The 23361-nt window shown below is 23.2% G+C and overlaps 3 protein-coding genes across 4 annotated transcripts in view; 2 read left to right on the plus strand and 1 right to left on the minus strand.

The window, feature by feature from the left end:
• The first annotated feature begins 1 nt into the window (after position 1).
• Positions 2-3846, plus strand: LOC122856787 (USP6 N-terminal-like protein). Its single transcript, XM_044158627.1, has 7 exons — positions 2-218; positions 427-742; positions 1096-1419; positions 1505-1692; positions 1766-1926; positions 1999-2319; positions 2410-3846. The coding sequence occupies exons 2-7, from the start codon at positions 588-590 to the stop codon at positions 2974-2976; spliced, it is 1716 nt and encodes a 571-aa protein (XP_044014562.1). The 5' UTR covers positions 2-218; positions 427-587; the 3' UTR covers positions 2977-3846.
• A 185-nt stretch (positions 3847-4031) lies between these two features.
• On the plus strand, positions 4032-6086 carry LOC122856875 (ubiquitin carboxyl-terminal hydrolase isozyme L3). Its single transcript, XM_044158755.1, has 6 exons — positions 4032-4268; positions 4400-4411; positions 4498-4626; positions 4801-4946; positions 5087-5310; positions 5669-6086. Exons 1-6 carry the CDS (start codon positions 4236-4238, stop codon positions 5812-5814), a joined length of 690 nt encoding a protein of 229 aa, XP_044014690.1. The 5' UTR covers positions 4032-4235; the 3' UTR covers positions 5815-6086.
• LOC122856779 (homeobox protein 2-like) overlaps positions 5713-23361 on the minus strand; it is a 39827-nt gene continuing 22178 nt past the window's right edge. Inside the window, exons 2-4 of one of the 2 annotated variants that reach the window (XM_044158609.1) lie at positions 9189-10203; positions 9042-9101; positions 5713-7367 (exon numbers count right to left, since the gene is read on the minus strand). In XM_044158609.1, coding sequence (XP_044014544.1) covers positions 7174-7367; positions 9042-9101; positions 9189-10203 — 1269 coding nt within the window. In that variant the 3' untranslated portion in view covers positions 5713-7173. Of the gene's footprint in view, positions 7368-9041; positions 9102-9188; positions 10207-23361 lie in introns of both variants that reach the window. The other variant, XM_044158608.1, reaches the window with a different exon arrangement.

Below are 23361 nucleotides of genomic sequence, written 5' to 3' on the forward strand. Positions count from 1 at the left end.
AGTGTTGGCAAGCTCGTTTAGTTGAGTCAATTCCGGAAAAAAAAATAACTGGATAAATAAAAAGTCAAAAGATTATTATGATAAATTAAATTGATTTTTTTCCTTGTAATAAAAAATTAACAAACGATATTTAAAAAACAAAAATATAAAAACCAAATAAATATACAAATTATCATTACAATATGTAGATAAACTAGTTAATAATGTCAATAAAAATTGTGAGTATGTTTTCTAATAATGATAAATTTTCTTGTTTGTGATTAAAAAAAAAAATATATATATAATAATAAAAATAAAAAAAGAAACGGTAAGTAGTAATAATTTATAACCTTTTTTTTGTGTCAAAAACAGACAGATTGTTTATTAACATTTAACACCTGTCAATAATGAATATAATATTAATGAAAATAATAATTTTGTTTATAGGTACTAGCTTGATAATAATGTCATAATATTTGAGTACCACATATGGATGTCGAATAGAAAATAAGTAACAATAGTAGCAAAAGAAAAAAAAAAAAAGGATTTGTGAATTTAAGAGTTGGCGGTATGCTTGAAGATATATTATTGTTAATTAATCTTGTGGAATGAATGAGGACGAGTTATTAAAACGATCCGCTGCTGAGCGTGATAAAATATTTAGTCAATATGATCGTGGAAGAGAAAATGGTGCTGAAATTGATGCCTGGGAAGATCCTGCATATGAAGTTTATCATGTCACTGATAGATATGGTTTTATCCAGTAAGTATTTCATTATTTATAATTATATTATTTATTATTAATTCACATTAATTAAATTTTTGCTTTTTAAATATTTATTTTGCTTATAATCAATATTGAAAAATTTGTTTACAATTTGCATAGTAAATTAATTTTATATTTATCAAAAAGTGTTGATGATTAAATTATTAACTGGATGAAAAAATTTAAAATAATTATAAAATAAGTAAAATCAATTTATTGTGTATTGAAAAAAAATATACATATACAGATAAACAGAATTTTTATTGAGGTCAATATGAAAATAAATTAATCATTAAAAAATTTAAAATAGCCAATGAATTAAATGATCATTTTTTTTCTTAAATTTACAGTGATAAACGTTTACCAGGTAAATTGGATACAAATGAAATAAAAATGAAACTTGTAGAAATGGAAAGAGTTAAAAAATGGGAAAAAATGACAACACAATGGAATAGTCAAGTAACTAAAGAAAAATTAAAACGTAGAATATACAAAGGTATACCAGATAGATTTCGTGGTAAAGTTTGGTGTTTATTATTGGGTGTACAAAAATTAAAAGATGATAATCCAGGTAAATATGAAGAAATGTTAAAAATTGCAAGACAATGGTCAACTGAAATACGACAAATTGATGCTGATGTTGCAAGACAATACAGAGATCATATTGACTACAGGTAATTTATTATTTTAAATATATAAATAATGTATTATTAAGTAGTAAAAAGAAAATAATAATTTTAATTAATATATTATTTATAGAGAAAGATACAGCATAAAACAAAGATCAATGTTTTTCGTATTGTCTGCGTACAGTATGTATAATTCACAAGTTGGTTATTGTCAAGGGATGTCAGTATTGGCTGGTTTATTATTACTATATATGAATGAAGAAGATGCATTTTGGGGTCTAACTGTTTTACTTGCTGATAAAAAATACAGCATGCATGGTTTGTTATTATTTATTAAAAAATAAAATTTCTATTTTAATATAATTTTTATAATTAATTTTGGCTGTTACAGGTTTTTATGTTGATGGATTTCCAAAGCTAAATCGTTTTATTGAACATCATGATAAAATAATGAATAGATTTCTTCCAAAATTAAAAAAAAAACTTGATAAATGTGGATGTGATTCAATTCTTTATGCACTTAAATGGTTTTTTGTTGTATTTCAAGAAAGAGTAAGTTATTAATTCTTTTCATATTTAATTTAGTATATTAAATTTATTAATTATTTATTTATATTAATATAGACACCAGTTAGTCTTGGACTTCGTGTTTGGGATGTATTTATTCTTGATGGTGATAGAGTATTATCAGCAATGGCATATACTATTATGAAAATACATAAACGTTATTTAATGCAACTTGATTCACTTGATGAATTTTGTAATTATTTACAAATTAAAATTGAAAAAGATTTTCGTTTTGATGATGATACTGTTATTAGTTCAATGGAAAAAAATCAAGAAGAATTAAAACGTGCTAAATTAGATTATCCTGGACCACCGTTACCCCATGAATTGCCAAGTTTTCCATTTGGAATATTTAAAGAGCCATCATTTACAAATAAAGTAAGTTCTATAATTGATTTACATATTTATTTATTTTTTTTATTAAATAACATTTAAAATGATGGATATGCTTTTAATTATAATATTTAGGTTGGCATAAGAGCTGAAGAATTTACAGAAGCTCAAGCAGTACTTCGTGAATCAGTTGCATTACGTCGTGATATGGCAGCATCTGATGATAATGAAAATAGTCCACCACCACATGATCCACCATCTGGTAGTGAAATGGGTGGTAGTAAATTTTCATTTGATCCAAGTATGGATGATGGTGGTTCACCAAATGGTTCACGTCGTTCACTTGCTAATACATCAGTAACATCAACTGCTGATTTATCTGTATTTAGTACAGCAACACGTTCACAAGCACTTGATAATAGTCTTGATACACAAAGTAATATGTCTGCTGGTAGTTCTGAATCAAATGGTGCACCAACACCACGTGCAACACCATTTGAACAAAATGCCATTAGAATAAATGTACCATATCCATCATACTCAACAAGTTTATACAATGATATTGGACAAAGAACATTACCAGGATCACTTGAAACACAACATAAAATATGTATTAAAATTGATTCTGATGATACACCAACTGTTGAAAATCTTAAACCATTCACACTTGAGAATCAAGAATTTGAATTTGATTTAAAATAATTATATAATTCATTATTTTTTTATTTATCAAATATAAAAGACGTTTATATAAATTTATTATTTAAAGGAGGGGTTTAAAAAAGTCTCAAAAGAAAAATCAAAATAACAAAAATACAACAACCCCAACGAATTATGAAATTTAAAAAATATAATTAACAAAAAAAATACTCAACTTTATTTCATTACTTGATTAACAAAAATCAACGAGTTAAAAATACATAATTACTTCTATTTTTTAATTTATCAAATCTCAATTGTCGAAAATTTAAAAAACAATTTATAGAAATGGAAATACAATAAAAAAAAAAAGAAATATATTATATTGTAAAAAAATATTAATACTCTTCGAATTATTACGAAAATTGTTCAAATTGTAAAAAAAATAATAAATAAAAGAGATAAATAATACGATAATAATAAACGTTGATAAAAAAAATTCGTTAAAATGAATTTAATTATAACGTAGTTGATGTATAGAAGTGTTTAAAAAAAAAAAACGACAGTATTTGATGACACAAAAATAAAAGAGAATAATTAACAGTTAAATTTGATGAAAAAAAAAAACATAATATTAAATTATTAATTAATAGCAATAGAGAGTTGATATTAACATCGATATTTTAAATGTAATTTAATTATATATAATTATTTTTCAAGCCAGTGTTGGTTTTTGAAAATTTTATTTATCAGAAAGCAAAGTAAAAAAGAAGAAAAAATGAGTTCAACCATGACAAAATGTCATATGAATATTATTTAAATTTATTTTTTTAATTTCGTCTTTTTAATTTTTTTTAAAAAAATAATAATAAATATTCTTTTATTGTAATGATATGTGGCAATATATATTTTCTGAGTGATAAGAAAGAAAAATTTGTATTAAAATTATTTCATTTATATTTCATCTTGATTAATTAATTTTTTTTAAATTAATTTTCAGAGTAAATTTACCTGTAATCAAGTTGAATAAATTAAAAAGAAGACATAGTAGAAATTTGTGTTACCAATCAAGTAAAAATTATTATTATTATTAATATTATTATTATTGTATTTTTATTGCTAAATCAACATTCAACCGGCTTTTGTTTTCTCTTTGCAAAAATTTTTATATTCTCCAGACGAATTTTACGATCATAAAAGCCACACCAAGCCAGACAGAAAGAACAAACGAGTCAACTTACAAGACCTTGAATTTTTCAATTTAAAATATAATATCAATAGCTTTGTTAAAAGTATTTTGATAAAAATCAGTAACTGTCAAAATGTCTCTTGTTCCTCTTGAATCAAATCCTGAGGTAAGTTTATCAATAAAAATTATAAATACTAATTAAAATAAATATAAACTATGCAAATATTTTTTGATTTGGTTATGTCTTATCTCAAATTACTTATGCTGACTAATGAAATTTTTTTTCTTTTGTTCTAGGTGATGACCAAGGTAAATAATCAGCCAACATATCAAGATACATAATTTATTTTCAATTTAAAAGTATAAAAAAATTTAATTTATAATATTATTTTTAGTTTATTCATCAACTTGGTGTATCAAGTAAATGGTGTTTGACTGATGTTTATGGAACTGACCCTGAACTTTTGGCAATGGTGCCACAGCCACTTCAGGCACTCATTTTGTTGTATCCATACACTGATAAGGCAAGTTTTAATTTTCTTATTAATTTTAAATTAAATTTGGCTTAAAAATTAGAAGAATTGTTTGAATAACTTTTTTTTTTTTTCATCATAAAACATTGTGGAAATGATTTTTTGTTAATTTGATTGTGTTTTACATTGTTTTATTTATTTTATGTTGAATATTTAATAAAACAGGCTCAAGCATATGACAATGAAGTTGTTGAAAAACTAAAAAATGATGGTCAAAAAGTATCACCAAATGTTTTTCATATGCAACAGTGTGTTTCAAATGCCTGTGGTACTGTTGCATTAATTCACTCAGTTGCCAACAATTTGGATGTGTGAGTCATGAATAAAAATATCCATAATAACATTGATATAATTTTAACATAAACAACAAAAAACAAGAACTATATTTAGATTAAATAAAAAAAAAACAAACATATTAATCATTTTATTTTTTATTTTAAATAATATATAGAATTGAAATTGAAGATGGTATGTTGAAAACATTTCTTGAAAAAGCTAAGGATTTATCATTTGAAGAAAAAGGACAATTGTTAGTTGATACTGCTGTTAGTGGTATTATGGAGGCACATGAACAATTGGCACAAGAAGGACAAACTGAAGCACCTGATGAAAATGCACCAGTTTATCATCATTTTGTTGCTTTTGTTGAAAAAGATGGATCACTCTATGAGCTTGGTAAGTCATTCATTTTTATTTAATCCTATTTTTCAAGTATAGAGCTTAAAAAATTTATAAATATTTTTTTAAATTAACCAGTCAATTAAATCATAATTAAAAATAAATTTGCAAAGTAGGTAAAAATTAGTTTTATAATTTTTTTTCAATTATTTAAAATCGAAACAAGTTGATTAATCATTTGTTTAATAATTATTAATTTTAACAATAAGTATTTTTAATTTATTTGCAACTAAAATCATTTTATAATTAAATTTATTATCTATCAAAAGACTGCTTTATTAAAATAGTAATAGACTTTGAAGAATAAGGTTATCGAAATTGTAAAAACAAAATAAAATGATAATTATTAATACAGATGGAAGAAAACCATTTCCAATAAATTATGGTCCAACAACAAAGGACAAACTTCTGGAAAATGCAACAAAAGTTTGCTCTGAATATATGGCAAGAGATCCAGGTGAAGTTCGCTTCACAATGATTGCTTTGACATCAAGCGAATAATCATCATCAAATTACTTCATACCTAAAAAAAAAAAAGGAATATTTACGTTTTTTTTTCAAATATAAGTTTTTTTATAAAATAAGGCTTCACAGTGTCATCTAGGTAATTATCCTTTTTTTTTTTTTTTTTTTTCATATATTATACGCAATTTATAAAAATTGATACAAAAAAAAATTGCAAAATTATTATATTAACAAATCCAACGTGATTGAGTGTTTAACTTTATTTTGTCAATTTCATAAATGTTTAAATAAAAAAAATTAATTATAAATAATAAGGATTATTATTAGATTATTTTTTTTAATTCACTTTATTTCATCAAACTAGTAACTCTCCTTGTTTCAGTGCCAGAAGTGCATACACATAATTTTTAAATCATTTTAATTACATTTATAATATGTGATTTGTTCAATTTTTGTTTTTTAAATTTAATTAGTTATTTGATTATAATTTTTCTAAAACAAATAATTATCTAAATTTTCAAAAACTTTTTTTTATTTTTTTAAATTAATGTAAACAGTGCAAATTTATTTTATTATTTATTTTGTCATTCTATTTAACAGAATATTTATTAAATAAAATCTAGTATTAGCTGTAAGTACATTTTTGTACATCTGCTCCGACTAGTAATTTTAAATTTACACTTAAATTAATTCTCATTTATGAATTCAATCAATTATCAATGATATTTGAATAAAATTATCAAATTATAAAATAAATAGTCAATTAATTTTTTAACTATGAGACGATTTTACCAACGAGGAAAATACAATAATTACAATTTGTTTAATTTTTTTTTAAATTTTTAAATTTTATTTATTTTTTTATACGTTTTTCTGTTTATTTAAATTTTATTTAATTTATATTCTAATAATGTATACAGCGTGCAGAGAATTATTATAATGTGACCTTCGCATCGAGTACTCAAAAATTATTTTTTAATTTTTATTATAAGATATATATTTTTTTTTTTATTATTTCAAGTACTTTAATGCGTTACCACGACATTCGGCAATGTAGTCTTTGGATATTTATTGATAAATTCACTTAAAACTAGAGTCGCGGTTCATGGCAGGCGGTTTAATATATTTTATATTTTTAAATATTGTTTTTCATTTGATTTTATCTGAGATATAATTAATTATCTATTATCAATTTGCTAGTTTTTATTTTCATCTTTTAAGTACAATATGTTTTAACGAATTATTAAAAAAATTTAAATAGTTTTAAATTAATATTCTTATTTTAAATATTACAATGATGATTTTAATTTTTTGTTATTTCATATGGAAAATGTTTGTTTTACAATTTAATAATATTTATAATTAATTTCCATAAATTGTTAATCGATTGACATGTCACTTGGTATGTTGCTTAGGTAAATGACGCTTCATATGTAACGCCAGATGATCGCTTCGGGCAAATGATCTTTCGCATACAGCACACTTGAATGGTTTAGCGCCTGTATGCTTACGGTAATGACGAGTTAGTTCGTCGCTTCGGGCAAATCTCCATTCACACTCAGGCCATTGACATTGATATGGCTTTTCTCCTGAAATAAAAAAATATCATAAAAATTTTAATCGAAATTCTTTTGTAAATATTTAATCGAAATAAGACAATATGATATGCTAAAAAGAAAGCAAACAAATTATCATTTAAATTTTCATTTCATTTGAAATTCACTTAATTTGATTGCACTCAAATACAATTATTTTTATTTGCTAATTATATTAAGTCTTTATCAATTAATTTAAAATTTGTTTTTATAAATATTTAATTAACTTAATTGCTCTTCTGTATTGGCTAATTATGTTTACAATTGGTTCTAGTTTGTCGTTTTTGAAAAGCTAAATTTTAGATAATTTAAGTAGGAAAAAATTTAGTTGTGGACACACTGGGTATAGTGTGGAATGTTGTTTACCTCGCGCCTGGACAACCCACCCCCTTGAGACAACACACATACACCAATACCCATCAGGTACATTGATATCCATTTTATTTTAACATCATTGAGAATAAAAAAATAAAAAGATATTTAAAAAAAAAAAATGTTATTTTATATGTATAACTGAATGAGGATGGAATGTGTTTGTGTTGTTATTTGATTGTGATGGTGAAGAGAAAACGATTCTTGAATGCGTGTTGACCGGGACTTACGAGATGGTACGTCCCATTCAAGAAGATACCGGTGTCCGCACGTGCCCGCGGCTCTCAACTCGGCTACTGATTTATTTATATAAATTTCTTTAGGTTTCATTGAGTTATTTTTTTTTTAGATTAACTTGTTAGATCACACGAGTCTTAATTAAATTAATATTATAAAAACCAAATTAATTTATTTCTATTTCATGAAAAAAAAAACATTTTTTTTTTTTTTAAATTAATTTTTTAACTTATAAATAAATTAAATTTATGAAAAATTATTTTTTTAAATTAATCATTAAATGATAAATAATTATATAAATTAAAAAAATGTTTTTTTTTATTAATATAAATATTATTTGAACTTTAAAAAAATATTTTTATGAATTATTTATTTATTTATTTAAAAAATATAAAAATCAACATGTAAATTATATATGATAAATAAAAAAAAAAAAATAAATTATATAAAGATTAATTTGATGAATGATTTGACAAATATTTATACAAGTGATTAATCTAAAATATATTTAAAAAGTCATGTATTGAATTGATTTAAAAAATGAAACGAAAATTGAATTAAATTAAAAAAAGGATTGTATAAATATTTTGATAAAATATTTTTAAAAATTATTAATAACAAGAGTCAAGTTTGAATGTTGGTTAAAATATGATAAAATATAATGCATTATTTGAATGGCGCATCGGGTGGTATAGGTACTGGTATATATATTTGCAGTGGTTGCATTATTCCTTGCAACTTTGAATATACATACTAAAGCTTTTTATATTTTCATATATGTAATGTACACGAGAATACTCGTCTTGGGATGTGGGTCGCAAACTCAAAGTTGCACACTATAATTCCATCTCTTCCCGTGCATCAGTGTGCATATATATTCACCATCACATAAATATATATTAATGCACAAATACAAACTAAACTACCACGCCCTGAAGAGCAACGGAAACTATCGTTTTATATAATTTCATTTTTTTTTTTTTTTTTTTTTTCATTAAATTCACATATTTCATTTCAATCTTTTTTTATTTTTTATATTAATTATCAAGTATTACACACCTGTGTGGATTCGTTGATGAGCCTTGAGGTGTGAACTTTTAGTGTAAACCTTAGTACATCCTAAAAAAACAAAAAAAACAAAAAAATTAATCAAATAAACCTAATAATCATTATTTAAATATAAATAATTAAAAATTTTAAACTTACCAATAAAATCACAATGATGAACTCTACGTTTTTCTAATTCTGGATTATTTCTACGATTAAATTTGGTAATTGATGAAGTTTGTATACGATGTGATTGATTAATAATTGATGGTTGCGGATATGGTGGTGGTGGTGTACGTCTTGGTGGTCCATTAATTGGTGATCCAGGATCAGATATTGGTGGTGTTAATGGTGATACATACATAAGCCTTGTCATTGATCCATATATTGGTGATGTTGCATTACTATTTTGATGTATATGATGATTTTGTGTATCATTATTATTACTATTTGTATCATTATTATTACTATTATTATTTTGACTATTACTATTATTATTATTGTTGATGGTGTTGTTGTTGTTGTTGTTATTACTACAATTATTATTATTGTTATTAATACTACTATTATTATTATTTATATTAACATTATTATTATTACTATTATTGTATAATTTACGTTCATTTCTTTGATAATTTGTCACATTATTATTTTGACGTCCTTCAAGTAAATGAAGTGTTGGTTGTTGTTGTTGTTGTTGTTGTTGCTGGTGTTGTTGTGATAATGCTTCACTTTTAATATCAACAGGTGATAATACTGGTGATTGTATATCCTCAGTCTCAATTTTAACATGTGATAATATATTTGTATTTGTTGTTGATGTTGTTGTACCAGTTGTTGTTGTTGGTGTTGTTGGTGTACCAGCTGATGTTGTTGGTGTTGTTGTTGTTGTTTGTGATCCAAGCATATCAGCATTTTCTGGATCAAGTTTTTGTATACTTGATGTAATATCTTCCCATAATGGTGGTCTAAGAAATACATCATCATCTGAACTTGATGGTTGAGATCTATTTGATACAAAACTTGCTTGTGGTCTACATGCTGCTGGTCCACTTGTTTCAAAAAAATCATCAATTTGTAATTGATCACGTGATATTTTATCTTGATCATCATCATCCAATTTTTGTAATTGTTCCAAATCACGGTGACATAATAGACTATCCAAATCCGATGTCTGCTGAAAAATAATAAAACAGTTTTTTTCTTTAGTTATTTTTATTTTTTATTATTAAATTTTGATTTATTTATAGTAAGCAATGACTTAATTAGTATATAATTTTTATTATTTTAAAATTTATTATATTTAAATAAATAATTTATTTTGTACAAGACACATTACCAAGTCATTCAGATCAAATTATCATTTTTTTCGATTCAATCATATGCATGTTTAAATAATAAATAAATAATTTTTTTTTTTTTACATTAAGGGGGATTTACTTTGAGGCTAAAAGAAGGAGGATATACTAAGAATAAAAAAAATAATAATAAAATTTATAAAAGAAAAAAAAAAGGCCCTGGCAAGTGACTTGCCTTATGCTGATGCATCCAGGATTTAATATGCAACGAGTGAATTCAACCTGGACTTGTTTTTATTCTCATTCGTTTCAGGTTGTTGTAGGAAATAAAAAAATATATATAATAATAATATGTATAGTGTGTACATACGTATTTCATCGTAGGTTAAAATTGTATGCATCGTCATTCTCTTTATATACCTTTTTTTTTTTTCATTTAAAATATCTTTTTCTTCCTCCCAAATGTAAAAAACATCCTCTTTATTATTATTAATTTTTAAAAATTATTCTCAATGATTTGTACATGCAATATGGACAATGTTTTTGAATATTTTAAATATATTTCAGAGGGGGCAATGTAACAAATAAAAAATACTGTGAACATAAAATCTACCAACGCCTCAGCTAACATCTTGACTTGACTTATTGATGAATGATATGTACCACTGCGGGATCCCAAACGATTCACACATTATATTGTTCATTGTATTAAAATAACATTTTTTTTTAACACTTTTATTATCTTTGATATTTTATTTATTAAAATTAATTTGTTTTATATATAATTAAAAATTAATTTTTCAATTTTCATTCAACTTGTTATAGTTTTTAATAAATTAATTTTGATATTTTTTTTCTAAGCCAAATTGGCTATTTAAAAAGTTGAAAAAACAAATTTTAATTTTATAATATTTTTTATTATTATTTTATAATGTTATTTAATTTTTTTTTTTGAATATATAAAAAGTATTAAAAAACAATAAAAAATTAGAGAAATTTTAATTTTTATGAATAAATTTAAAATAATAATATTTATTTAAATTTAATATTTTTTTTTTTGATTTAAAATAGAAAACAAACAAATTATAATAAAATTATAAATAGCTTTTTTTTTTAGCTATTTAAAAAATAAAGGAAAAAATTTTTTATCTTACAATTTAAAGAAAATTAATCAATTAATAAATTGTAAAATTTGATTCATTATTATTTTTATTATTTATTAAATTGTTATATATATCTTTCAACTCAGAAATTATATTTAAAAATATTAAAATATTTAGATTAATGTATTTTAAAAAATTAGAGACTAAAAAAATCTATAATAAACTAAAAAAAACAAACAAAAAAAATATGTGTGATTTGAGTGTGAGATAATGACAGAGTGAAAGAGTCCATACAAAATTGACTGTGTTATATTAATGGCCAATAATCATAGACGAAGAGGTCACTCGTGTTAATAACGAGTTTTTAAATTCAACTTGGGGTTACGAACTCATATACAATGTGTGAGGTTTTTTTATTAAATAAAAAAGAAATAAAAAAAGAATCAAGGGAGGGATTGAATGAAAAGACAAAAGAAATATAATAAACATCAGGACGAAGTGAAGAAAATAAAAAAAATAAATAAAATTTTTATAAAAAAATAAAGATAAAAAAGAGTTGAACACGATAAATGTATATGCGTGTCCTGATGTTCTTGAGTGTGAGGAGTATTCGCATATAGAAACAACGCATAAGTCATTCCCGTCGGCTTCTTAATGGCTCTTGGTATATTCTTCTTACTTATACTTGTCTCTGATGCATGAGTTCATAATTTTATTATTATTATTAATATAATTATTATATATTGTCAATTGAATTTCATGATTTTTTTTATAACCCAAAGTTTCATTGTTTCATGCTAATCAAGGTAAATTCCTTTATCCGATTTTTATCTTTGCAAAAGGTAAAAAAAAAAAAGCAAAATTGCGTATATATTCAATTTATTTTCACTTGGTTATTTGGTATTAAAAATTTTATTTAGTAATTGAGTGTGATGATGAAAATATGAATACAAATTTGCTAAAAATAATTGTAGAAAATAGCAAATATTGTGTTTGATGATTTTCTAAAAAGAAAAAAAATTATACAAGACTATTATTTCGAAATTTCATATATAGGAACAATTGGCTATTTAAAATTTGAAAATATTGTTTTAAATTTTAATCCATCAGTTAAATAAGGCCCTTAGTTAAAAGAGGCATTTAAAAATGAAAAAAAAAGGTTTATTTTTTTAAATAATAATTATCCAATTACATGTATAATTATTAAAAAAATATATAATGATTATTATTTCGATTTTTTTTTAATAAGTAATTGATACCCCATCGATGATGCTTTAACGATATATAATTTTTTCAATATATTTTCCTCCCTTATCAATATATAAAATCACCCATTTACTCACATTACCGATGGTTTTTTTTAAAAAAAATTCAAAATAACAACAAAAATCATCGAAAAAAAATGTTAAAAAAAAAAAATTAATACTGAATAATTTAACCATAAATATGGAGTTTTTGTGGGCGTAAAATAACGATAATGCGAGTAAATAATGGATGGTACAAGTTTTATTATCCCCGGGGCGAGTGAATGGTAAAAAGATAGAATCTCTTTGGTATATACCAGCCCCCTTGTAAAGATCTTTTTACTCTTTGGTTTAAATGCACAAGACGCGAGGTCACACCATGGCCAACCTCAAGTGTGTCTCTTAAAATTATTTTATATTTTAACAATATCCACTTCGATTGTCCAGTTGAGTATACTTCGATATAAAAAAGAGCCAAAACAAAGTAAAAAAAACCATTGTTTTAAAATTTTTCTGCTAAATTTAATATAATTGAAAATAATACGAGTAAATTAGAGCGCAAGTATGGCGACTTTGTAGACTATCTTCATTTTGATATAAATACATTAACGTGTACATAGGTATATATTTATTTGTATGAAAAAGTAAGGGTGTGGCTAACCCCAGATTGATTTGATTCAACCGCTTCTGCGTATATTAAACAATGCGCGCGCACAAACATATCAAATTAATATAAATATATAGATCTTATTACGGCCATTTTACATTTTGCACGATGATTGTATATTTTTTTTTTTTACTTTGTTATCAATTTTCATTATAATATAAGAATATTAGTTTCTCCTTTTTTTTTCAATTATATTTTTTACTTAATCACTTAAACATTCATCAAATTAACCGTCGATTTCTTGTTTTTACATAGCATTGTTAATAATATATTTATATAAACAATTAGTTGATTACATTATTGAATATTTCGAGCATAAATGTAACCATCAAATCATATATTAGCATTAGAAATATATATCCATGACGAAAAAAACAAACAAAAAAATGGTAGAAATTATTCACTGACAAGTAGAAAATATAAATAAATTATAGAATATTTATTAATAATAAATTAATGGGAGAAAATTTTAATTCAAAATAATAATAATATTCAGTCATTATAATACAATGACTAATTAATTTATTTTTAAATTAATTATGTTTTAATGTATCGCCAAGATTTATAGATAAAATTAAATTTTAAAATATTTAATTTTTATAAACATATAATGTTGTCATAATTTAAGAGACATTTAAAATTTTTATAATATCAATATGTTTATTATGTTAAAATGCTTGTATATAATTTTTATAATGATAAATTTTAATTAAAACAATTTAATGTTTTTTATACTAAATACAATCGACTGGATATATTTTTGTTTTTTTTTTTTTCGAAATCTATTTACCAGGATATTTTCATTCGTTATGATTTAACCAGAATATTTATGTTTACTATATTTTTAAAAAATCTGCAAAATAAATTTACAAGACTCCCACAAACTGCATCAATTTCAGTATATATTTATTAACCACCAAAAAATTATCAATAAATTAAAATATTTATTAAACTATATGGTCATTATTAAAATAACAATTGTAAATATAAAATTATACTATTTCCGTAATTTAAAAATAAATAAAAAAATTAAAAAACATTTATCAAAATATGTCGAAATTACATGAAATTAATGTAAACTAAAGTAAGCAAGAATTTTAATTGGCTGTGGTAAAACATGACTTGTTATTTGAATGTTAAAACCAAGTTTAGAATAACTATAGAAAGCCAATGCAAGATATATATATATTTATTTTTTCCGATGTACTGAGAGTGCACTAGCTTCTTGTGCTGTTTTTTTTTTCTTTATAATTTTTTTTTTTTCATTTTAAATGTTCAGATTTACTTTGTATCTAGTCACGCGTGTTGCTTAAAGAAAGTATACCTCTAACCAAAGGTCATGCCTAACTCGACCGACACACTGTCTCAAACAAAATGCCAATCTACTTACGAAACATATTGAAAACAATGATATTATACCCATTTACTTATATATACATAGACAAATACATGTGATATTGCAACTGCTTTGTCTGTGCACCAACTTAAATGTATACATTTTTAAAATATACAGCCAATCAAGTACACACTTAAATATATATAAAATCTATCATTTTACAATAGATTATATTTATTTTAAATTACTATATAGAATTTCATGTCATCCATACTATTAAATAGTGACATAATATCATTCATTTGACATTTATTTACGTAATGGTTTTTATCAATTTCGATAACCAATTTTAATGAGAGTGAAATATATTTTAAATAACAAAAAATAAAACAAATGTTAATATAAATATTTTGTAATATATATTAAAGCTTTTTTACATTATAAATTTATTTATTTATTTATAAAATTAAATTATAAAATAATAATTTTATATTTTTAAATAAATTTATCAATTTTTTTTTATCAATTTCATTTATATTTTTTTTTATTAGATAATATATATATAAATTACAATTTATAAAATAAATATTGACAACTGAGAAAAGAGGGTTTTTATTTTTGACTTAATGAAAATGAGCATGCAACCCATTAAAGTGTATTAAAAAGCATTGGAAAAAAATAAATGTTCTTTTTTTTTTTTTCCCCATCAGCACGTGTCAGCATTTTATCCATTGTACACAATAAGTTAAACGGTTTTATGTTCTCATTTTTATTTATTTCATTTATTATACAGTTTTGACACGTTAAAATATTTCTAAAGATATATATTTTTTTTTGTTTAAATTATTATTTTGATTGAATGAAATATCAGTATATTATTAACTCGATTTGTAGCATTATTAAATGTATTCAAATTCTTCAATGCTATTGGTTAATTTAGGCGGTAATATTTAAAATAGCAATGAAATATTATTTTTTGAAAACGTAAAAAAAATATATTATCAGTTTGAAAAAAAATAAAACAAGATATTAAGTTATATATTTATGGTGACTTTTGCGGTTTGACTTTGAGTTCGAAGGTCAAAAGAATGAAGAAAAGTGCATACGGTAGTTGGGGCCAGGGGGTCCCTCGACAACTCACGACAGGATAAAGAAGCAAAAAAAAAAAAAGAATTTAAAAATGAAAAAAAACGATAGTGATGAAAGGTGGAAGAAAGGGGAAGCCTGAAGACCTGAAGGTATAACGACGTGATAAAGTCGCGTGCGTGACCCGTGGCTAGTCCTGAGGATATTTTTTATCCCCCCATTCTCCCCTTATCTCTCTCACTCTTCTGTACCCCTCTATCTCGCGATTCACTGCTTGATATTTTATTCCTTTTTTTTTTATTTTGTTACTCAGCGCCTTTGCCGCTTCATCATCGATCCTACGCCTGGCTAACTTCTCGTTTGCTTGGCCCCTTTTTAACTCACGCGATTTACACTCAACTTATATATATATACAAGCTAACCACCCTGTTCTTTTTTTTATCACATTTAAAAACCACAACCACAAATTATCATCATTAATTTAACATCAAAAGATTTTTTGTCAATGTCAAATAAAATTTAACAAAAAAAAAATAAATTAATTGACTTGAAAATTAGATCACAATAAATAAAAAAATAAATAAATAAATTGTATACTTAATTAAATACAATATATTTAAAAATTTAATTAAATAATTATTAATATAATATTTAATTAAAAACAAAAAAAAAAAATATACATGATTATAATTTGATTCTAAATTTTGTATTTAAAAAAAAATATATAAAAAATCAAAACTGACGAGTCAAGAGCTATTAATCATTTTTATAATTTAAAAAATGAAAAATTGATGGAATGATTCGTCCATTATATTTCATAAGATATATTTTAGCATGATGGTAGAGAGGCAAGTTGATATAATGAAGCGATGCAGTATCGATGATGATTGAACGTTTGGGCGAGAACGATAATCATGTGCGTGAGTCATTAGAAAAATAAAATAATAAAAAAGAAAAAAAAAAAATTAAACAGTATAGAAATAAAACAAAAAAAAAATAATACAACAGAGGCATTAAAAAATATAATTATAATAATATAAAAATAGTTAAAAAAAAAAAGGAGAAGAGAAAAAAAAAAAAAATTGTTATAGTCTTTTGAAAGACTGTAATATTGGCATCATAGATACAATTTGATAGTGACCATATACGATGTATCCTCACATGGATATACGCATTAACTTGATTACTGATACAGTATTTTTTTATTATTTTTTATAATATTTGATTTGAGATATCCAGCTGGCATCCTAACACTCAACTTATGACGTTATTGTTAAGCATACCCTCTAGTTATTATTCTCCCCATAATTTGTAATTTGCACCTGGTTGTTTTAGATATAATTTATCTTGCAATAATAAAAGATTAATGAATTAAGTATATTATTTTTTTTTAGTAATATTTAAAGACATATTGTGATTTCATCGGTGACTAAATCGATGACACGTTTATGACCATCATTTTAATTTTATATCAAGGATAAATTATTAAATATATTATCTCATATTTACTTTGTCTATCATTAAATCATAAAAAGAAATTATTTTTTAAATATTAAATTATATACAGAAGGAAAATAAAAATTAATTGACGATTTAAATTATTATTCAATTAAAATGACTAATATATTTGTTTTTCTTTAATAAAACATTTAAAATTATAAAAATTTCTACTGAAAAAAAATACCCAGACAAATATCAATAATTAAAAAACAAAAACAATAGTTATAAATTTTTTTTTTAAGTACATTAAAGATATATTTCATAAAGATAATAATAAAAATATATACAACATAAAATAAGTATCAAGTTATCTAACTAAAAGTAATTACAAAAGTTAACGAGAAAATAGAAATGAAAAAAAAAACTATTTAAAATTAAATAAATAAAAAAAAAATGTTGGTAATCTAGTGTTGTATGTGTGGTAGAGAAATATAGACACGTCTAATAGTCAAAGTCAGGTCGAATGGGGGAGGAGAATAGTCCTGGGCAATTCGAGCTTTGCTAATGCACTTTTAATTAATTAAATGGACGGTGGTGTACACGTTGGGTATAAGCCTCACCCTCCTCTTTGTTTTTTTATATTTTTTTTTCATCATTCGGCCTCGTTCGACCTCGCGTGCCGTCTGTCCACGATATACAAACTCATTTCTGCCAATTTTTTTTTATTTTTTTATCAGACAATACAGATAAAAGACAAATAATTTTATTTTTTATTTTAATTAATAATACTATTTTATATTGTCTATCAATATGTTTTTAAAATTTAATTCATAAAATATATACATTTTTTTTTAAATGTTTTTATTTATATTTTAATTTTTTTTTTTGAACTGAATGTATATATATATTTTTTTTTATAGTAAATAATTTAATGTCTCTTTAAAAATGTAAACTACTTAATTTTATAAAAATAAAAAAATATTAATATAGTACAAGATATATATATAAAGAAATAAATATTTTTTAAATTAAAGATATAGGACCACCCGAAAGCTCAGCATGAATACACTGTTGGAGCACTCTCATAATTAAGCTTGACGATGACATTTGATTTAGGTAGTCTCCATTTAAAATTGTAGTATAACTAGTATATATCACTTTCTACAATTTTATATGCAAATAATAATAATAATAAACAAAATAAATAATGTCTTTTGAGTACTGAATGCATAAAATCAAAAAAAAAATCACGAGAAAATATGTATCTTAAAAATTTTTGTACAACTGTATTATAAAATTTTTGAACGGTTTAATTTTTCAACTAACAATCCAAAAAGCTCTATAATTATCTGTTAAAAAGCTCTATAAATTAAAAAAAAAAAAAACAAAATAATGTTTCAAATAAAAGTTGATAAATTATTTATTTTTTAAATTAAAAAAAAAAAAAATTGAATAAAATTGAATAAACATGATTTTCAATATCTCACAATTAAGATCACACACCTGATCATGATTGTATATCATTGTTAAAAAAATTTAACCCAAATAAATAATAAAAGTAACAGTAAATTAAAAAATAAAAAATAATAAATAATGAATGAATGAGTTAAAGAAGAATTCTATACGGTGCATAAATAATATTATGAAATCATACAAGACATAACTACATTAAACATAATATATACTTATAATAAACAGTAAATAAATAATATATATATATACATTTTCTTCATGAGTGAAAAATAGATGATGGCTTGTGTTGGCAAGACAACATACTGACATATCTTGTGTATGTATTGCTCATACACTCACGTGTTTTTAATGTACAATTGTTTAAAACTGTGAAGAATCATTTGACATGCTTAATTTAATATTTAATATAATTTATTATTATTCATGTTGTAATTTTTAAATCATTTTCCATTATTAGATTTGACTTTATAATAGATATAATTTATTTTATTTTAAATTTTTTTCTCAAAAAATCCTTTTTTTTTTTTCTTTAACATTAATTTATCATAAAAAAAAAATTTTTTTTCTATTTTAAAATATACTTGGTATATATTGTATATAAATTTTTAATTTTTTTATTTCATTGTTGCATATGTTTTTAACAAGTCAATAAATCTAAAAAGAGAAAATATTCATGTATTGAAATTCAGTCATTTTGACTTGTTAGATTTTACTATTTTTATTTTTCTTTTTTGTAATTTATATTTTATTTATTATTATTTTTTTGTTTATTTATTTTTTTTTAAATTTAGAGTTGATCAAGTTGAGATTTATTGTCATTGAATTTGACATGTGTGCTGTATGTTAAACTAAAGTTACTCCAAAAAACTTGTTAATTAAATGGTTTATGGGTGCGACCAAATATTCAAGTTTTTATAGTCAATTAGCCATGGTACCTTTGCACTGAATATCTTGGAAGATGTGCAAGCAACAGTAGACACGAAGGATGTAAGATTCAGGACGATTAGAATGAATGGCCGTTATAAATCAGTCCCCTTGTTGGGGCCTTTCTCACGTGCCTCCATATACACTCGAAAAAATATATTTATTTTTTTCTTTTTCTACCCTTGATTCTCTACGACAATAATCAAAAAAAAAAAAGTAAAAAATCACAACTCGCTTAGAACTAAGTATTTTTGACTTTATATATATTTTTTTTTATTTTTTTTTTCATTGCGTGGGTTATCTTAATATATTTTTTTTTCCATTCGTTTAACTTCTTTACAACTTTTAAAATTATAAATCTTGATCAACTGCTTTAAATACAAGTACATTTATTTTTTTCAAAAAAAAAAACTCATTGCTTAAAATTGTTGGAAAAAAAAATATCCGCAATAAATATTTTCAGAATGATTTGATATATATTTAAATAAATTTTTTTAATTTTTAGATGTGTGTGATTATGTGCGAGCATTGTGTTATTTTGATGCTCGTTATATATTCCAATAAATGCGTGTTAATGCATATTATTATTATTTTATTTTCAAGAGGGAATTACGAGAAGAGGGATGATTATATCTCAATGTAGTCAAAAATATAAATAAATAAATAGGATTATGTTGTTTGTGTGTTTAATGAGATCAGATCAAGATGAGCTTTAAATTATTTTTCATATAATTTCATTATATTCAAAAATAAATACTATTCTTAAAAGATTAAATTAATAATAATATTTAAAAAAAAAAGGATATCAATTTTGTCTTTTTATTTATAATTTAAATTAATCTTTAAAAAATTTTAAATTATTATAATTTAAATATAATTATATTATTAGTTTAATTTAGCTTTATAAATCTACAAAAATAATTGAGTTAAATATAAATTATTACAAGATGATGGATACTGTAAGTTGAAATGTTAATTTCCAATCGATTAGTAATAACGAACAGGCGAACAACGTTAAGTGCGAGATAAAGAGTTACTTGTGGTATACAGCCAATGATGATGAATAAAAAAATAAAATTAAAACAAGAATAAATGAAAGAAAAAAAAAAAGGACATAAGAGATGCAAAGTTAGAAGCAATTGACTGGTTGGAATGCTCTTGCAAATATATTTTTTTTTTTTTTTTATTTCTTTAGTCAAATGGTTTTTTGAATGTGTGTGCGTAGGAGTGTATGAGAATCAAGAGGATAAGAAATTGTAGGAACAAGAAATAAAGAGATATGTGTTGAATCAATGTTGAGATCTTTGGAAGCACATATTCATCTATGTGTGTATTTTATATATGTATATGACTGGATCTGGTTGTTTAAAAATGAAAAAAAAATAATAAAAAAAATTCACTTAAACCTATGGACATATAATCAAGAGACATATATATATAAAATGTAAACTATGAAGTTGTGTTTTAGCATCTGTTGAGAAGGGATAGTGAGCGTGTTCACTGATGGGGTCATCAGTGCAAATTAACATACTGGGTAGACTTGCATGTATGTCCAGAAAATAAAAAAAAATATATAAAAATAATGGAAGAAAAAAAAATACATTTTTAAAATTGAAAATAACATAATAGACACAAGCTAACAATTCTGAGTCATAATGAATGTAACAAAGAAAATATTCAGCGCACAGTGAGGGAAGAAAGTCTTGATGTATTAAAAATAATTTTTTGTTTTATTTTAAACTAGCAATTTTTTTTGTACGAGTAGAAATTTTTTTTATTCAATTTAATTCTATATTCTATCAACAATCGTTTAATATATCAGTGAGTATTTTTTTTTATTGGGAATTTTTTTTTTTTTTTTAAGTAGAATAAAGTTGATTTCGTCAGACAAATTAAATTGGGTTTTAATTATCACTCAGTTGGATAATAAATTGCAGAATTATTTAAAAAAAAAATTGTAAGTTTAAAACGAGATTAAATTTGTTAATATTTAGAAAAAAAAATCATAATAAAACCTAGCTAATTTAATTTATTTAAAAATTATTAGTAAAAAAAAATTTTATAAAAGAAAAATAAACTTAAAATTGTTATTTAATTTATAAATAAAAATGAAAATTTAAAATTCCACAGACAAATTCAATCTGTCTTTTAAATAAATTCCAAAAAAAAAAAAAAGATATTGGAAATTTAAATTATTTATTTTTTATTACATAAGAAAATCTCCAAGAGTTGAATTGAATGAAAAATAAATACTCACTCTGGGGGATCGAAAAACCAATTGATCAATATATTCGTATGAATATATCGATCGATAAAATCGATACATATTTATTGACTTCGTGTTGGGTGAGCCAAAAGATCCGCGATTGATTTCATGTATTTTTTTTTTTTTTCTTTATTTGATGGCAAGTGGAATGGTACACAATGAGACAATTATGAGGATTGATGGACATCAAGATAAGTGGTCTCGGATTAGCCCAGTAGTCAATCTACAAACTTAAATATATATATATTTTTTTTAACCTCTTATTATATATATATGTATATTTTTTATACACCTATATAATTTTTTTTAAGCTTCTACGAAATGTAACTATGAATAAAGAAGCTTCAATAATAATTTTTGTCCCTTCCCTCCTGCAAGTTTTTAATGTCATTTGAATGATGATTTTAAACATGACAATCTCAACTTTAAATGTATTTATCACGAGTCATTTTTTTGACTCAACATCAAAATATACAATCTTTTTTTTTTTTCTTAATTTTTTTTTTTATTTATTTATTTATTATAATTTTTTTTTTATATTATTCTGTTTGTATTTTTATTATTGCATGTCACTTGGTTTTTGTATTCTGGTCCGGATGTCATTTTAACACAACAGGTCCATAAAAAAAATCTTTAAAAAATCATTGTGTGATGACGCACAGCTGGATGCTAATCGTGTGTCCACCTGAGACTTCTGTATTATTTACTCACTGATATAAAACCCTTGAAATTGATCTAAATTAATCTAAATAAACAACAGGAGTTTCATTTAATATTATTATTTTTATAATATATAAATTTAAAATTTTTATTTTGAGGTATTATATATTTTATAAAAAATTGAAAATATTGGGGGCATTTTAATTTATTGGATAACTTCAGGAGGTGGGGCTGTAATAAATTGATGTGTAAACATTGTTGACCACCAGATGGAATATAATCTTTTTTTTTCTTTTCTAAATAACGAGAGTACACAATGGTTGCGCGAGAAAAAAAAAAAAAGTTGGTTGATTTGTGGTCAACTAATTTTCATTGGATGACACTCGACCGCCCCAGTGGCATTAGTGTCCCATTCTAACTCTACTCCTGGCTTCTTTTGAATACATATATATTCTTTTTTTAAATCATAATAATAATCTACAAAATAAATAGAAATATTTTTATATAAAAAAAAATTTTTATATATAATAAAAAATCAATCTGCAATTTTTTTTATTATGTATTTTTTATCGAGTCATTTTTGAGGTTTCAAGAGGGACGATTTCAAGTGGCCACTTGAATATATAATATCACGATCAATAGGAGCAAAAAAAAATACAAAAAATAAATAAAGAAACTCGTACCCCGTGGTGGTAAAAATCACGCCCTACCTGCAGGTCAAATTTGACTAATCATGCCGCCCCTAAAAAATCAAATAGAAAAATTTAAAAAAAAAAAAAAAACCACACATTTATTCCCGGAGGATATAGCCTCAATACTCACAAATAAATCATCA

Source organism: Aphidius gifuensis, linkage group LG5, assembly GCF_014905175.1.
Source record: "Aphidius gifuensis isolate YNYX2018 linkage group LG5, ASM1490517v1, whole genome shotgun sequence".
NCBI classification, from domain to species: domain Eukaryota; kingdom Metazoa; phylum Arthropoda; class Insecta; order Hymenoptera; family Braconidae; genus Aphidius; species Aphidius gifuensis.

What these genes read in the sequence shown, in the direction of transcription:
- LOC122856787 (XM_044158627.1), top strand. Translation starts at nt 588, where the DNA reads ATGAATGAGGACGAGTTATTAAAACGATCCGCTGCTGAGCGTGATAAA. An exon ending in GATAGATATGGTTTTATCCA is followed by an intron (nt 743 to 1,095) that starts GTAAGTATTTCA and finishes TTAAATTTACAG; the next exon opens with TGATAAACGTTTACCAGGTA. An exon ending in TTGTTGTATTTCAAGAAAGA is followed by an intron (nt 1,927 to 1,998) that starts GTAAGTTATTAA and finishes ATATTAATATAG; the next exon opens with ACACCAGTTAGTCTTGGACT.
- LOC122856875 (XM_044158755.1), top strand. Translation starts at nt 4,236, where the DNA reads ATGTCTCTTGTTCCTCTTGAATCAAATCCTGAG. An exon ending in GTTGCCAACAATTTGGATGT is followed by an intron (nt 4,947 to 5,086) that starts GTGAGTCATGAA and finishes AATAATATATAG; the next exon opens with AATTGAAATTGAAGATGGTA. An exon ending in TGGATCACTCTATGAGCTTG is followed by an intron (nt 5,311 to 5,668) that starts GTAAGTCATTCA and finishes TTATTAATACAG; the next exon opens with ATGGAAGAAAACCATTTCCA.